The sequence below is a fragment of the Oryctolagus cuniculus genome, chromosome 16 (assembly GCF_051225735.1).
Source record: "Oryctolagus cuniculus isolate XC-2025 breed Fujian yellow rabbit chromosome 16, ASM5122573v1, whole genome shotgun sequence".
NCBI classification, from domain to species: domain Eukaryota; kingdom Metazoa; phylum Chordata; class Mammalia; order Lagomorpha; family Leporidae; genus Oryctolagus; species Oryctolagus cuniculus.
The window spans coordinates 36,603-54,110 of NC_142882.1; the positions used below are offsets into that span (position 1 = coordinate 36,603).

The following is a 17,508-nucleotide window of genomic DNA, read 5'->3' on the forward strand; positions in this document are numbered from 1 at the left end:
TCAATGAGTACCTGTAGTTAAAGTCAGAAGGCCCCATCTCCAGTTTCCATGTGGATGTGAATGCCTGTGTTTTTAGCTCATTTGATTCAGGACCTTTCAAATGCTTAAAAGCATTGTTCTTAAAAATTCCCCAAGATACCCCAACTGTAAGCACATGGATAGGAGGTGTATAGAGTAAATATTGTCTGGTATTCCCTTAATTTTAATTGTGGATGAGAATATTTGATCATGTGCATGCATTTAGACTTGATGAAGTTATTGGTGATTGAATTTTGCTTTTCTGGGAACATGGATCACCATGCAATATTCTTCTCTTTATTTTCTATCACTGGTAAACATAATTTCTTTGAAGATTTGGAGGAAGTAAAGGCATAACTCTGAAATAATCAAGCAAACTGTAAATGTTTATTTGTTTTCAAGAAATACTCTGACTTGGGGTAAATTATTACCAGACTATCAGTTTGCACAGGTTTGCTATGCCCATAAAAACAAGTTCCATACAACAGGACAAGCCTTGTTCCCAATCCCCAACACTGCCCACCAAAGTCTACTTTAAGCTTCTAATTTCATTCAGAAGAGTCGTTTCTGCATGTGCGAATCACTGTAAAATTAAAGGCCCACCTTCAAGGTAGGTGACAGCTTGTATAGCTGTGAAGAAAGTGAAAGTAAACAGAATCTTTCAGCAGAATGTTTTCTTTGTAATTTCTCCAATATGTATTTGCCAACAAGTTAATGTGGCTTATTTTTCCATCTTTTTAAGGTTTTTCTGCAAGCTAACAAAGAAAGTATATTTGTGACCAGTCTCTGGGATCAGGGGCTTGGTGTTCTTGCTGATGCAAATGAGGATAAAGAAATAACTACAATCCAAAGGTGACGATGTGATAATTTCTCTACTCTGGGCATGTCTGGAATATACAACCAACATTTTCTCACAGAACTATTAGCTTCTGTGTTGGAGCCTTATCCAGTAAAGCATTAACCAACATGAAATTGTTGATTTTGTCACACACATGGTAGCCAGTTTCAATGGACATACAGGATTACCACTGTCATCAGTGAGGAAATCCATGGGTCAAAGAGATGCTATTAAACCAAATTACCCAATTATCAATACTAACATTGTCACAAAGTTACCTAAGCAGATAAGGCTACATGTGATTAAGGAATTGAATTCAGTGACTGATTTTTCCATGCATTAATGCCTGCGGTGAGTCTGTTAGATAATAGGCTTTTGCCATGAGGCAGCATTCCTGTCTTATTCTCCCATTCAATTAAAGTGTCATTTAATTTCAGTGAGCTTGTAGTTGAGCATGTTCAGGGATGCAAAAAGTGTTTGTAGTATACTTCTGTTAATTTAGATACGAGAAGTTGCCAAAATTAGAATATATGGTTGGGGTTTCAACAAATTTGCAGGCAATGTTTGTAAGACATTGTTGTATTTCCCTGTATTTGCACTGGGTTGTGTCAATGGAATTAAAAATATTCTGTTGTCTATCTGTACTTACTGTTTCCTTGTCAAATGTCTTGCTTTAAGATTGTATTTTCTATCTACAGACTCTCAAGACACTTTCCAAAAGCCAGTGATATGTTGTGGTACATGTTGGGGTTCTTTCCCAAAATTTTTCAACATTCCTCATTACATCCAAAGACAACTTTGAACTCACCATTGTGCGTTGTTCCAAGCATGCTTTCCCATTGGCCATCAACTTCCAGAATCTCATCACTGGAAGAGAACCAGGAGGTAATAGGATGCTTTATTTTTGTACTCTGAGGAGCAGAATACCTTTTGGAAAATGTAATTCAGGATATGAATTATTTTTTCATTATTTATTTGAAATGCAGAGTTACAGAGAGAGGTAGAGACAAAGAGAGAGGTCTTCCATCTGCTAGTTCACTCCCCAGATGGCCACAATAGCTGGTGCTGAGCTGATCCGAAACCAGGAGCTTCTTCCAGGTCTCCCACATGGGTACAGGGGCCCAAGCACTTGGGCCATCTTCTACTGCTTCCCCAGGCGATAGCAGAGAGCTGGATTGGAAGAGGAGCAGCCAGGACTAGAACCAGCTCCCATGTGGGATGCCAGCACTTCAGACCAGGTTGTTAACCCTCTGCGCCACAGCCCCGGCCCCCAGGAAATGAATTCTGATGGGCAAAATTATAGAGCAAAAAATTAATAAAACTTTGGAGTGTTGGCTGGCGCCGCAGCTCCCTAGGCTAATCCTCAGCCTTGCGGCACCGGCATACCGGGTTCTAGTCCCGGTCAGAGCGCCGGATTCTGTCCCGGTTGCCCCTCTTCCAGGCCAGCTCTCTGCTGTGGCCAGGGAGTGCAGTGGAGGATGGCCCAGGTGCTTGGGCCCTGCACCCCATGGGAGACCAGGAGAAGCACCTGGCTCCTGGCTTCGGATCAGCGTGGTGCGCCGGCCGCAGCGCGCCAGCCGCAGCGGCCATTGGAGGGTGAACCAACGGCAAGGGAAGACCTTTCTCTCTGTCTCTCTCTCTCACTGTCCACTCTACCTGTCAAAATAAAAAAAATAAATAAATAAACCCAAAAAACCACTTTGGAGTGTCAAGGTTATTTATTCTATTCTGGAAGTTATGGAAATGTGGGTTCTAAGCAGAGAATTGATAATATTGAGACACTTCTTTCCAATCCAGGAGATAACTCACTGATGTGATTAAACCACAGAGAGAGAAGCAGCTCATGTTATATAACCTGGAATCTGGTCTTCGTAATTGGGCAAACCGATGTGCAACTCTGGCTGCCATCATTGAGGGTTGTGGGAAATTGGACAAGGTTTCCACACCAGGATTTCCTCTGCTGAGCAGTGGTACTGGTGATAATGACCATCTCCTGAGTTCACTATTGACTTCCTGGTTGGCTTGAGCTAGATGAGCACATGTAGCTCCACACAGTGACTTCCTCTGCCATTTGTGGCACATTCAGACTCATGCCCATCTATCCTTTCATTTTGGCTACTGCAATCTGAAAATGAGCTGAAATTCCCAGAGCATTCTAGTGGAACTGCAGCATTCCAGATCAATCATAGCTCTTCCCCAAGATCCTCCGGTATGTAAGGCTGGGTTGAGGTACAGCAATCCTGTTAGCAACTGCAGCTAAACTAGCAGACTTTATCTCACAGCTGGTTCCTTTCTTTCCAAAGGACTCGCCCAGAGTCTCTGCTTCCCATGTTTAAGACACCTCATTTGATAAGTGCACTTCACACGGCTTTGTCTATTGGGTGGTTTACAAAACTTAGATGATAGTATGCATCCTAACCCAAAACATCCCATAAAGGTTAATTGAAAATTATAACTTTACTGATGAATTTAGTGATATCTAAAGATTATTGACTGAGCTAGGCCACAGTCTGTAAGTCTTCTGATGAGAAGTACTTTAAGATGAGTTAGAGGCCGGTGCCACGTCTCAACAGGCTAATCCTCCACCTGCGGCGCCAGCACACCAGGTTCTGGTCCCGGTTGGGGCACCGGATTCTGTCTCGGTTGCTCCTCTTCCAGTCCAGCTCTCTGCTGTGGCCCAGGAGTGCAGTGGAGGATGGCCCAGGTCCTTGGGCCCTGCACCCACATGGGAGACCAGGAGAGGCACCTGGCTCCTGGCTTCAGATCAGCGCTGGCCGCAGCGGCCATTGGGGGATGAACCAACAGAAAAGGAAGACCTTTCTCTCTGTCTCTCTCTTTCTCTCTCTCTCTCTCACTGTCCACTCTGCCTGTCAAAAAAAAAAAAAAAAGATGAGTTAGAAAATATTCTTGCAGCTATCATTGTTTATGTGGAAAGCTGACGCACTTTTTTTTATCAATTCAAGTTTTGAAAAGTCCTGCTTTTTTATATTTCTGTAATGTCCAAATTTATTTATCACATGATTTATAACTATACCAAATTTAAAAGACAACCCTGTTGGCCGGCGCCGCGGCTCACTAGGCTACTCCTCCGCCTAGCGGCGCCGGCACACCAGGTTCTAGTCCCGGTCGGGGCGCCGGATTCTGTCCCGGTTGCCCCTCTTCCAGGCCAGCTCTCTGCTGTGGCCCGGGAGTGCAGTGGAGGATGGCCCAAGTGCTTGGGCCCTGCACCCCATGGGAGACCAGGAGAAGCACCTGGCTCCTGGCTTCTGCCATCGGATCAGCGCCACGGCGGCCATTGGAGGGTGAACCAACGGCAAAGGAAGACCTTTCTGTCTCTCTCTCTCTCTCACTGTCCACTCTGCCTGTCAAAAAATAAAAAAAAATAAAAAATAATAAAAAAAATAAAAAAAGACAACCCTGTTTTTCCTCTTTTTCATGTCACAGATTTCTCTTGTTGATTCTCCTATCAAAAATTGCCTCTGCATACACAGCGATGACATCATTGCGCGCCAGATGGAGAGCAGCCTGATTTCTCCCACCAGCTTTGGGAAGAGCCCCTTCAATTCTGACACCACAAAGCATGAACACAGCTTTGGTAAGAGCTCCGTGATTGTGACCACAGTGAGAGCACGGCAGGTCCGCAGTTAAATTTCTCTGGCTGTGGTGAGAAATAAACAACAAGGTCCCCAGAGATCGTGGGTGGTACTTAGACAGTGTCTGTCCTGGTTCCCAGGGCCAATCCCAAGGACAAGAGTGCATAGCCCTTAGCTGTGTCTGCTCTGTCCCAAAGCCAGAACAGACCAGGAATGGTTTCCTATTGTCTTGTGAATGAAGAGAAGATACCATGAATTCTTTGACCTAATATAGTTACTGATGCAAATTATAACTGCATGAAAGACATCATGTGATAATACTTCGGAAACACGTTTTAACTAAATTTAAGCAGATCCCATATGTGTAAGGGTACCTCACAGATTTTTGTGGCAACACAGAATTACAATAGCATTTTATTTCAGTGCTAAGGAATTCAAAGTAATGCATCCTCCCTTTATCCCAGGCATACATACACAGAATGGAAAATTGCTTTGGCATCAATTTAAAGTAATACTTTCAGTATTTCATTCTCCACAAGATTGTTGTCAGACATTTAATAAGTGTGTTAGTGTAAAACTCCCTTGAGGGACTACAATATTGCCTCCCACCTCACACTCTGTAGGACCTGAGGCAACAGTTTTGTAGTGCCCATTGAAGGAGTTACTAAAGGAATACAATCTCGGAAAAAGCACTCGGTTTGATGTAAAGAGCGCCAAAACCTGTGCCATCATTTACCAATGATGTTATCTTTGGCAAATATTCTCTGTCAGTCTCAGTTTGGTATCACAAAATAGAAATAACTGGATATTTGCGTTTTAGGATATCCTTAGCACAAAATAGGGCAATGGTTGTAAAAATAAATTTACTTTACAAAAGCATGAATAGGGCTAGGAGAAGTTTCTGTGAGCCTAGAAACTAATACTATTCAAAGCAAGGTAATACAGCCGAGAGCCAACTGCCCATTTTGTAGGGGTGGATATTTTGGCACACGTATGAAGAGTTCCTTCCTATTTTTTTCATTTTCCAGTTCTAATGACCATAACATTGTTTTTGGGACATAAGTAGGAATATCTATTTCTTTAGAAGTTGAGATGCATCTGATATCTGAGAGTATTTGTACTAAAAAACCTGTTTTTCCTTCAACAGAAGAAATGCAACAAAGTCTTGAAATTAGTTTGATGCCAATTATATCAATGGACAAACAGGCACAACTGAAGGATGATGCCAAGCCCATAACTGGTAGGGACCTACCCAGCTTTACGTCCATTTTCTAAGATATAAAAGAGTAGAACCTTCAATATAAGCATGGACTCTGCTTTTCCTTTGTTTCTTCTATTGTTTTGCTGATAACTATTTATCCAAAATGTTTGCAGGCTTTCTCTGAGATTAAATTAAATCCTCACATTCTATCACATAATAGATGTATATCTGGCAAAAAAATTATGATGAGGAACATTATGTCGAGACATACCATTTTTGATAGTGTTTTCCGTCCTTTGCTTTGAACATGAGTTTCCCTGTAAAATTGTGAAAGCCACAACTTCGTAAATGTCTATGCCGTTGCCTCTGGATATTGCTTTGTCAGTCTCCTCAAATAGGGTGTGGGCAAGATTCATTTTTCCTTGCATATTTACATGTATAATCTGTAATTGCTGGCTTTTTCTTCTCCATCATCTGTTCCTCTCTTGAGATGAGTGACCCATTTGCACAGAGTTGACTTTTTGTGGCATTGTTTCCATCAAATTTCCGTGAAGCATAAATGAATTCACCATTCTTCTATTCTTGCTTCACAATAAAGTTTATATTAATTACTTCATCAATATTGGCAGAAAATCTACTGCTCTTATGTCTTTTCAACTGGATGTCTTTCCCTTCCTAGTTCCTCAAATTATCCTATTCATATGTTATAAAACATAAATATGAATTTATTGTGGTACTGTAACTTCTAAAATATTTATGTTGAAAAAATTACAGAAGGGGGAGAGATTCCAATTGCTGGTTACCTCCCAAGATGGCCACAATGGCCAGCACAGGGCTAGGCAGAAGATGGAACTAGGGCCTTCATTTGGGTCTCTCACATGGGTGGCAGGGACCCAAGCACTTGTAACATCTTACACTGTTTTCCAAGGCCAGTAGCAGGGAGGTAGGTTGGAAATGGAGAAGCCAGGGCATGAACTGTCACTCCTAAGAGATGCCAGCATCACAGGCAGTGGCTCAGCACATTGCACCTGTATACTGGCTCCCAGTGTTGCATTTTTAAAAGACATTTATCTGAAAGGCAAAGTTACAGAGGCAGAGGCGGGGGGGGGGGAGATTTACGGTATCATAGTAAATATTCTTATGGAAGAAATAGTGATTATGTAATTTATCTCATGTGTGTGACCACTTGTAAAAGGCATATTTCAAAGGCAGCATTTCAGAGAAAAAGAGAAAGAGACAAAGAAAGGGATCTTCCGTCCATTGATTTATTCCTAAAATAGAAGCAATGGCCAGCCTGCCTGGTCAAAGCTAAGACAATGGAGCTTTAAGTAGTTTTCCCAAATGTGTTGCTGTAGCTTGAGCGCTTGGGCCCCACTTCGCTGCTTTCCCAGATGGAGTAGCAGGAATCTGGATGAAGAACAGAATACCCAGGACTTGAATCAGCATTACAATATGAGATGACTGCATGGCAACTAACCACACTGCCACATAACACATGCCCCTGTAAACATTTTTCTGACTACTTATTTCTTTTAGTATTTGTGTAGAAGCTCACCTGATCACTCTGATCACATCTGGGCTACTCATTGGCCTGCAATCAACTGACAATTTGACTGTTCATACATGTCCAAGAATAGGGACACCAGTTGTGTAAAATGAATCAAGCTATATGTTCATGTGTAACTGAAGCAAACATTGACAAAAGTTGACATCCAAGAATTGGGTGAATTTAACAATTTAATTGTGTATTTGGTTTCTTCCTTCTTCATTTGAAAATGGTAGGTGTATGAGTTCTGGGTAGAGGTGGCATTGTTTTATGACTGTGTATCTATCCCAGAGGCTACTAAATGAGATGGAGAACTGGAATGAAATGTACTACTGGGGGAGGAGAACGAGGTGTAGGCTCTCTTGGGTCAAATGAATGAGAGAGAAAGTTGCTTTCGTCAAGGATGCCAAGAGTAAGAAGCCTGTTGAGTATTCTATTACCAAGTCCCCAAAGATGTAAGTAGCATCAATCACGTCTAAGATGAGCAATTTGAAAATCACCAAATTTTGATTAGCTTGCCCAATAGAGTCATCTTGTTTTCTCTGACTCACCACTATGATCTCATATGTGCAATGATAATGTACTCCATGAACTGAAGTGTGATAAAACTTTTCTAGAGAAACCTTGCCCATTAGTTAATCAGGTTATATCTCAGCTATGCAGGTGAAAATGGAAGGTACTTGGTAAGTGAGTTTATAGGATGAAAAATTAATGCAACTTATTGAGAAAGTGTGCACAGCTGCATAGGAGACACTTTAACGTCAGCTATTTTTGCTTTGAAAAGCAGCTGTTGGTCAGTACTGACTTTGCTGACGTTGCTGACTAGTCAAAATGATTTGGTTTACTTGGCCAGGGATTAGAATGAAAAGGCAATGGAGGATCATCCCACGCAACCAAGGATTGTGACTTGATGCTGCCAGCCCTCTTGAGTGAAGCTGTGTCAGAAATGACAGAGTTCTGATGTGAGATACTTGGCAATGCATGTCATTCAAAATGATGGAGGAAACCTCAAGACGTAGAAACCCTACTTTGAAAGCATGTGATTATGAATATTTGGAAAGATATCTGACCCATGAGCCTACTGATTACAGTTAACATCAGGATATTTGTACCTCAGCATACCAAGCACTTCCTAATATGATACAACAGGCTGTGGTTGGCACTCAAGGAAGTACTCCCACAGTGTGAATTGAACCCAAGTCTGTTCAGGTTCTAGATTTCACTAATTCCTAAGTGGTGGGGAATGAGAATGCATTCTTAGCACACGAATGTGTGTTTTGAAACAAATTTCAGAATATAGACCTTTCTATGCAACAGCTGACTCATTTTTTTCTAGCCAATTCAGGAAATGTACAGTCATCTAGAAATGGTAGAAATGAGGTTCCATGAATGGAACTCTGCATCTAACCATCTCACTTCTTCCACAGATTCTCACATAAAGCTTACTCAAAAACAGCATCCCACTAAAAAGAGGCTGTGTCAGCATGTCTTAGGCAGAAACCACAACAAGTTGGTACCAGCACCAGCACCTGATCTGCCCATATCCCAGCAAGCACCACTATTTGGGTCCCCCCTGCAAGATGTGTGCAAAAATGACAAGCTGCCAAAGCCAGTTTTGGTAAGTCTCAGTTTAGTGTTCTATGGCCCAATGTTGTTGAGCGTACTTGGTGAGGCAATGTTTCCTCATTCATGTGTGTCCTCAAAGGCAGAAATCATGAGAGAGCTGCTGGCTTTGTGTGACAAATTTTGTCCACACTGCACATCGAATAGTCTGATTTAGTTATTGACCTGTGAAGAGGCAAAGATAACAGATAGAAACAGACTCTGTATTACTGGCATCAGCAAATACCACACACACCTGTGCAGAGAAATTAGCATGTGCTCTGGATGTCTGAGTCTAAGTCCACTTCCCCTTCACACTCTCTTGCTGGTTTCTTCAGAAGTTGAACTCTCTGCTCAGCTGAAGTCTTCTTTCATTTCCTCTTAGTGTAGGATACTCACTTGGACAACTTATCGTATCTCACATGTATTTCTTTCCCTCTGAAGTGCTTCAACTCAAAAATTCACCCTCCAATATGTACCCATCTTTCCATCCTAACACATCCTGTAAAATGAAATATACGGATTTGGGTCTGTGTAACTGAGAATTATATTAAAGCTTCCAGTGATAACATTTTGTGAGCGTCCATTATCTCGCCAGCTAAACATGCAGTCTAGAGAATTTTACTCCGTATTCAAGGAACTTCACCAGTTTAGATACCCGGTATATATTGCACTAGATTTAGCTCTTTCACAAAAAGTGTAGGGGGCATCTACGTGTGTCGTCATCCACATCTCACCAAATGAATAAAGTGAAGCTTTAGTGTTCTGTTCTGTCTAGTGTCACTGATTAAATGAGTGCACAATGCCCTGGGTCGTCTTATTATGATGCTTATTCCTCTTCTGCACTAGACATGAAGATAGAGCAGTAGCAAATGAAATATTGGTGAGCAGGGAATGCATTCAAAGAAGGCTTCAGCAAGATGACAGGTTTAAGCCTAGTTTAAAAAGAGAATTGAAACTATAGGAGGATAGAGATGAAGTGTATAGTCACCAGTAAGATAACAAATTTGGAAATGCAGTTAGCACAAAGATGCTGCACTTGGGATAATCACTGATATTTGAGAAGATTGAGCACAGAACAGTAATTTACAAGAGGATGATTCAATAGCAGTTTTCTAGCAGAGAATTTGGATTGTAAAGTATAAAATTCCCAGAAAGAGCCGTATTGTAAGATCTATACCTCAGTTGTTTTTTGTGGTATATCAGATATGAATATGAATGGTTGGTGTTCCAAAATGTAGAGATATAACAAAATAAAATTTTTCAGTGTTGATGTCATTATGTGCCTGCAGACCTGAAACCTCACCAATGCTGTAACAGGATACACTGGCTTTCTGTGCTTATGGATATGAAATGTCATATAATATCATTTCTTCCATTTTACTCATAGGATATGCTTTTCATAATTGATCAAAAAGGTCCTGCCACAAAGGCCATCTTCAGCAAATGTGCCACCTTTAAAGACTGTCTAGCTCTAAAGGAGAAATTAAATTCCAGAGAGTGTGTCGACTGGGAAAACGCATGCCCTATTGTGGTAGCAACTGTCTTGAAGGTAGGGGAAGTACTGACATCATCCATGCATGGTATGGAAGCCCAGTGTTGCATTATTTTCACCAAGTGTATCCCAAGCCATGAATAGGCATAAAGAATTCAGGTTCTGAAAAACATGACACAAACTGCACATTAAGTGAAGACAGTCTCCAGGCTGTTCAAAACCTCATAGTTTACATTTGCTTTGAGTTCAGAGACTTCGCTCTCCTTCCCACTCTATGGGAAATACTGTAGCATTGTTAATACTATTCACAAAACAATGCCAAAACATACCCTTCTCCATGAAGAATGGTGACCCAAAGCAGCATCTTTTATCTGATGACTTTACCCTGTTTTTCTAGCACATGTCCATCTTCAAACAAAGCAAAACAAAACACTTATCAAGAATTTGAATACTGTTAGAGAAGATTTCTGTGGCAAGCACACAATTTCCTAATATGAATCAGCAACAGCCAAAAGGCACATCTGAATGTCCACTTGTTTCTTCATCATGCTTTCCTTTGTCGCTTACTCCTTCATATTCAAAGTCGTTTGAGTTGTTCCAACAGTTGTGCCTTCCTCCATGTTTACTAACTCTGGAATGCTGGTCCAGTTATGACTGTGTTTACCACACAGCCCACTGCAAGGAATACTGAGAAATTTACTGCCACCAAAACTTGATTTGGAAGTCAAACTATGAATGCAAATGTGGTAGATACAATTAGTCTGATACTGCAAGCATTCAATGGATCCATGAAAAACAAATGTGTTTGGAAATAAAAGAGCTAAGCCAAATATACGCAGGTGCATATCCATAAGGGGAAGTAGTAGAACATAGAAAGAATGTAATCCATCAGTTTTGGTATTTAATAATAGCTGTGAACCTATACATGTTTCTGAAAATTCCTTGAGATTTGGACACGGGCTTCCCTATCTCCGAATTCCCCTTTTTCTGTCAGATAAGTAGCACATGTTCAGTAATGATTGGTAACTGACCACATGTTATACACCATAATAAAAACAACAAAGTGAGTGTTGGCCTCAGAAAGGTATGTTCATAAAATGAAATTGATATTCAAGTCAGGTTCAAGACCATTCCTCTGAAGACTTTGCAATCTGGGCCTTTATAATACCATGTCAAACGCTGGGGAATTCTTCTAGGTTATAAAAGCTATAGGATCAGTACCACAATGATTTTTTTCATTGAATAATCTATTTGCATAGTGCAAATAGATTTGGCAGTTTTTGCTTGGGTTGTGTTCTGAGTCCACTCACTTATGCCACCAATGGCTCAAAATCATGGGACCAGAAAATTAGAAAGAAGATGGGATGCCACCTCATGTGAGTTTAGTACACATTAGCCAAAGATGTTCCCAGGCCTGCCTAAATGCAGAGCCAGTCAGAGGTTTAGCACTTCTCTTCTCCAGACTCATAGCATGTTCCATGGTACAAAAACTGATGCCTGTCTCCTGCAGGAGGTTGTTGCACACCAATAATGTAGTGAATACCACTTACTGATTCCAGCAAAGCGTGTAAAAAATAACTTGTAGCCACGTATGGAAAATTCAGTAACATACGAAAGAAATTTCTATGTAAAACTGAACAGAATTTCTAAAAAGGAAAGAAGGCTGAGTTTGTTGTGGAAGTTTCTTCCCTTGCGCACACAGCTCAAGGTAGAGGGCTGAACCCTCACTTCTGTATTAGCAGAAATGCATGAGAGGGGGTATTACTTGATTTGAACCATTCCTGTTAAGAACTAAAATGTCATGACCTGAAATGAACAGGTAAAATGTGTGCACTCCATTTTATGTCAAGAAAACAACAGAAGCAAGAATGGTGTATCATGAGATCTTATAACTCTGTACTAGTTTCCTCAATCGTACATAAAAAGGGAGTGTCAGATATGAGAGGAGACTGTTTTTCAGAGTCGCTGCTATCCACACCCTGATTTTATGCTGATGCATTTCATCGGGAAATCCAAGCTCATGCTGCTACATCTTGAAATTGGTGGAGAGTTGTAGCCAAGCTCTGTGTGAATCAGTTTGGGTAGCACTGAAGCAGTTGAGGATTAAACGTCACTGTTTAATTTTTAGGATGCTAACACATGCATGTTCCATGAGAATAATACATGTTTTTATCTATAAAAGGATTTACTTCAAAACATACCTGGAAGCATACTTACAGTCAATTTCTATGAAAAATTCATTGGTGTTCTGGATGAAGGAAATGAGGAAGCCAAGATAGCCATGAGTAAGAGGTAAAGATGTGATACTTACTCTTTTCCGTATGCCACAAAAGTACAAGCAACATTCTCTCAGCAAAGTATCAGCTTGAAATTTATCCTTTTATCCACTTAAATTATCACCAATATCAGCACTTTGATTTTGTCACACATGTGGACACCAGTTTAGAAAGAAATGCATTCCTTGCTACTGCCCTTCAGCTTTTGTTTCTCTCCTAACATCCTTCATCTTTGTACACATCCTGAATATATGACACTGATACAGGAGTAAATCCATTGGTTTTTTAAACATTTATTTTATTTCCTTGAAAGAGTTACAGAGAGAGGTAGAGACAGAGGAAGGAGAGAGGCCTTCCATCTGCTGGTTCACTCCCCAATGGCTGCAATGACCGGAGCTGAGTTGATTCGAAGCAAGGATCAAGGGAGCTTTTTCCAGGTCTACCATGTGGGCACAGTGTCCCAAAAACTTGGGCCATCCTCAGTGCGTCCCCATGCACATTAGCAAGGAACTGGATGGGAAATGGGGCAGCCAGGACCCACACCAGAGCCAGTATTGGATGCAGGCACTGCAGGCTAGGCTTTAACCCTTTGTGCACAGCCCCGGCCCCAGTAAATCCATTGGTAGAGGACAAATCAGCTGGTGATTTTTGTTTAATGGTGCCAAATAGATAGTGAACCAGAGAAGTCTACAGGTGATCAAGAATTGAATTCAACAAAACATTTTCCTAGGATTCATACCTGGCTTGTCACTCAAGATAAATGAAGACCTTTTATCTCTTGTCACAAAGCAGCATTCTTGTGCTATTGCTTTATAAATCAGAAGAGTGCATTGTTTCCACTTCTGTTTTCATTCAGTAGGCTTTATAATTGGCCACATTCTAAAGTGGAAGAATGTTTCAAGTATGCTTCTGTTAACTTAGATATGAATAGTATTTGCTGTGTTGAACACAGGATGTAATAAAAGTCACACAAAATATTTCAAAGATAATTTGGTACATTTTCTCCACTATTTTTGTTGTATTTTACCAATGGTATAGAAGATTTTTTTCCTGTTTGAGAGGAAAACATCCTGAGTTAAAATTCTTGCTTTAATGATGCCTTTTTCTGTTTTCAGGCTTTTAGCACAGCTGCCCAAACCAAACGTTCATCTCCTGCAATCTCTCTTTCGCTGTTTACACAAGATTTCACAGAAATCACCCTCGAAGGAGATGACAAGTTCTAACTTGGCATGGTGCATTACCCCAAGTCTTCTATGGCCACCAGTTGCCAGCATCCTAGATATAGCAACGGAATGGGAGAAAAAGGTGATTTTTATTTCCTATGGAGTACAGTCTCCACTTTGATTCTAAAATTTAGTATCTTAGTTCTGATGGAGTATTTGTTAATTGCACGTGTTAGGTACTCCTCTGCAGAGGCAGCTATTTATCCTTTGTTGTAGTTACGGGTGGGTGAGGCATTAGGTAGGACTTTGGGAGCAGGGAGCATTTCATTCCTATGAAAGATCAGAACACCAGATTGAAGATATCACAGAGGGGAAGGTGAAACGATGTGATAGAAATTAATTTGGACAAAACAAGTTTTAAATTTGAGTCTCATCTGATATTTAACAATCGTTCCAGGCCAAGCTTTGATCATATAATAATTTCAGTAGTTACAATACCAAAGGAGCTGAGTGAAATTGCTTAGTAGGCCTGGAAAATAAGGACACATGCTATGAACTTTCTGTGCTAATTGTGATTCAGAATAATAATGGGCTCATCTCTGCCGCTGGGATGTGTAATTGGGAGCTTCTATATGCCAAATAGGACATTAGCCTTTCCCCAAGCTGATCTGGAAAGCAAGGCTGGGGTGATGTATGACAGTGTGCAAAGACACACTATCAGAAATTTCTGTCTCCACAGCCTACTTTCTTTTTTCATAAAGATTTATTATATTATTTATATGAAAGTCAGAGTTACACAGAGAGAGAGGAGAGGCAGAGAGAGAGAGAGAAAGAGAGAGAGAGAGAGAGGTCTTCCATCTGCTAGTTTACTCCCTAATTGGCTGCAATGGCCAGAGCTGTGCCATTCTGATGCCAGGAGCTTCTTCCAGGTCTCCCACGCAGATGCAGGAGCCCAAGGACTTGGGCCATCCTCTACTGATTTCCCAGGCCATAGCAGAGAGCTGGATCTGAATTGGAACAGCCAGGCCTCGAACCAGCACCCATTTGGGATGCCGGCACTGCAGGTGGCAGCTTACCTGCTATGCCACAGCACCAGCCCCTCCAACAGCCTACTTTCTTGTCAGAAGAACACACTGAGATACCCTGCTCCACATGTTGACAACACTTTACACAGGAAGTGAATTTTCCAAATGTGTATCTACTGGGTCCTTTACAAATTTTAGGACAAGAATACACATCTTCATTGCAATTATCCTAGGGAATGTTAATTGAATTAAAATATTTCTAAACATATTGTCATTGAAATAAAATGCTAAAAACTAGTTAAGCCAGAAATAATAATGTTAATGCATTGACTAGAAGTACTTAAAGATTTGTCCCCTAAAACTCAAAGAATCTGACATTTCATATAGAAAATAGGTTTATGTATTTTATGACAGCTCTGAATTTTTCTCTTCTGCTTTTCAAATTTTTGTAAGACCCAAGATTCATATACAAAATATGATTTCTCTTGATGCCAAAGTAAACCTACATCAACCACTTTTTGCTCTTTTTTTCAGGTTGCTCTTGTACAATTCTTGCTTGACCACTGTTCTGAGATTTTTGGAGACAGCATCACTTCCACCATCAGAGATCACCCAGAATATAGGGACCACTACCAGAAAGTTTCAGGTACCATGATTCATTTAAGTGCCTTTGATGGCAACTAGATGGACATACTGGTGGGATCATGAATAATGTTCACACAGTGTCTACCTGGGAGACCAGGGCATGTCTAAAGGACCACAGTGAGGGGCCCAGGGAGCAGTATGTTCCCTCATCACAAGCTGGCCTCAGGTTTCAAACTTACACCTGTGAAGTGATGGAAATGTAAGGCGAGGCCCGGATTTCAGGAGCATTAAGAGACTTCATAGTCAACGTGATCCCTGTTAAACATAAGAGTGGGAATAAGAGAGGGAAGGGATGTACAATTTGGGACATGCTCAAGCTGACTTGCCCCAAATGGTAGAGTTAGAAACATGCCAGGGGATTCCAATTCAATCCCATCAAGGTGGCATGTACCAATGCCATCTCACTAGTCCAAGTGATCAATTTCCATTCACAATTGATCATAATTAGGACTAAGAATCAGAGAGATCACATAACCAAGACTAGTGTCTGAAAATACTAACCAATAGAACAAAAAAGGGAGAGAATGATCCAACATGGGAAGCAGGATACACAGCAGACTCATAGAATGGCAGATGTCCTAAACAGCACTCTGGCCTCAGAATCAGCCCTAACAGCATTCAGATCCGGCTGAAAAGCCCATGAGAGTATTTCAGGCATGGAAAGCCAAGACACTCTGGCAAAAAAAAAAAAAATGACCTAAATGAAAGATCTCCTCGAGGGAGATCCCAGTGGAAAGAACAGGTCATCAAAGAAGGAGGTACCTTTCTCTGAAGGGAGGAGAGAACTTCCACTTTGACTATGACCTTGTCTAAATAAGATAAGAGTCAGTGAACTCAAAAGGCTTCCATAGCCTTGGAAACTCATGACTAGAGCCTAGGGAGATTACTGATGCCGTAAACAAGAGTGTCAATTTGTAAAGTCAACAACAGGAGTCGCTGTGCACTTACTCCTCATGTAGGATCTCTGTCCTTAATGTGCTGTACATTGTGATTTAAGGCTATAACTAGTACTCAAACAGTATTTTTCACTTTGTGTTACTGTGTGGGTGCAAACTGTTGAAATCTTTACTTAATATATACTAAACGGATTTTCTGTATATAAAGAGAATTGAAAATGAATCTTGATGTGAATGGAAGGGGAGAGGGAGTGGGAAAGGGGAGGGTTGCGGGTGGGAGGGAAGTTATTGGGGGAAAAGCCATTGTAATCCATAAGCTGTTATGTGGAAATTTATATTCATTAAATAAAAGTTAAAAAAAGATATTGGATGTGATCCAAATGTCTAGTAAATTAGTTGAGTAAACTAAGGTAGAGTCAATGATACCTCTTTGTAGTCAGTATTACACTATAAAGATGCACCACTAATTAAACAAAATCAAATTTTAAAATAATACATAATTTTTGAACAATCATATAAAATAAATGTTAATGAGTGAATATTTTGGTTCATACTCATGGTTGGCTGGTTAGGATTACACGTGAATTTTATTTTCTTATGTTTACTTATTTGTGTCTTCTGTCTTTTGTTTAATTAATATGTGCCACTTGTATGCACTAGCTCTTTTTAAAAAGCACATTAAAATAAATGTATAACTTGTACTGACAAAAAAGAGAGACTTCATAGTCTATGATATAGTAGCTGGATCCTTTCTCACATAAGTTTAAGGGAACCCTACCACTTGAGTATACTTCAGAAAGCAGCTCTATGTATGGAATTTTTTTTTTTTGACAGGCAGAGTGGACAGTGAGAGAGAGAGACAGAGAGAAAGGTCTTCCTTTGCTGTTGGTTCACCCTCCAATAGCCGCCGCGGCCGGCGCACCGCGCTGATCCGATGGCAGGAGCCAGGTGCTTTTCCTGGTCTCCCATGGGGTGCAGGGCCCAAGCACCTGGGCCATCCTCCACTGCACTCCCTGGCCACAGCAGAGGGCTGGCCTGGAAGAGGGGCAACCAGGACAGAATCTGGCGCCCCGACCGGGACTAGAACCCGGTGTGCCGGTGCCGCAAGGTGGAGGATTAGCCTAGTGAGCCGCGGCGCCGGCCTTCTATGTATGGAATTTAAGCCTGAGTTTATTTTCTTAATTATTTGGATAAAAGAGTTGGGGCTGGC

At 41.0% G+C, this 17,508-nt stretch overlaps 1 protein-coding gene across 1 annotated transcript; it reads left to right on the plus strand.

Annotated features, from left to right (window-relative positions):
• Positions 1 to 760: 760 nt before the first annotated feature.
• Positions 761 to 15,412, plus strand: LOC103346750 (uncharacterized; the record flags this gene model as incomplete). The annotated part of the gene is made up of 7 exons (XM_089316289.1): positions 761 to 870; positions 1,555 to 1,741; positions 4,301 to 4,477; positions 8,533 to 8,814; positions 10,189 to 10,350; positions 12,476 to 12,585; positions 15,292 to 15,412. Coding segments are annotated over 7 exons (1,149 nt in total), but the record flags the coding sequence as incomplete, so codon positions are not given.
• Positions 15,413 to 17,508: the final 2,096 nt, after the last annotated feature.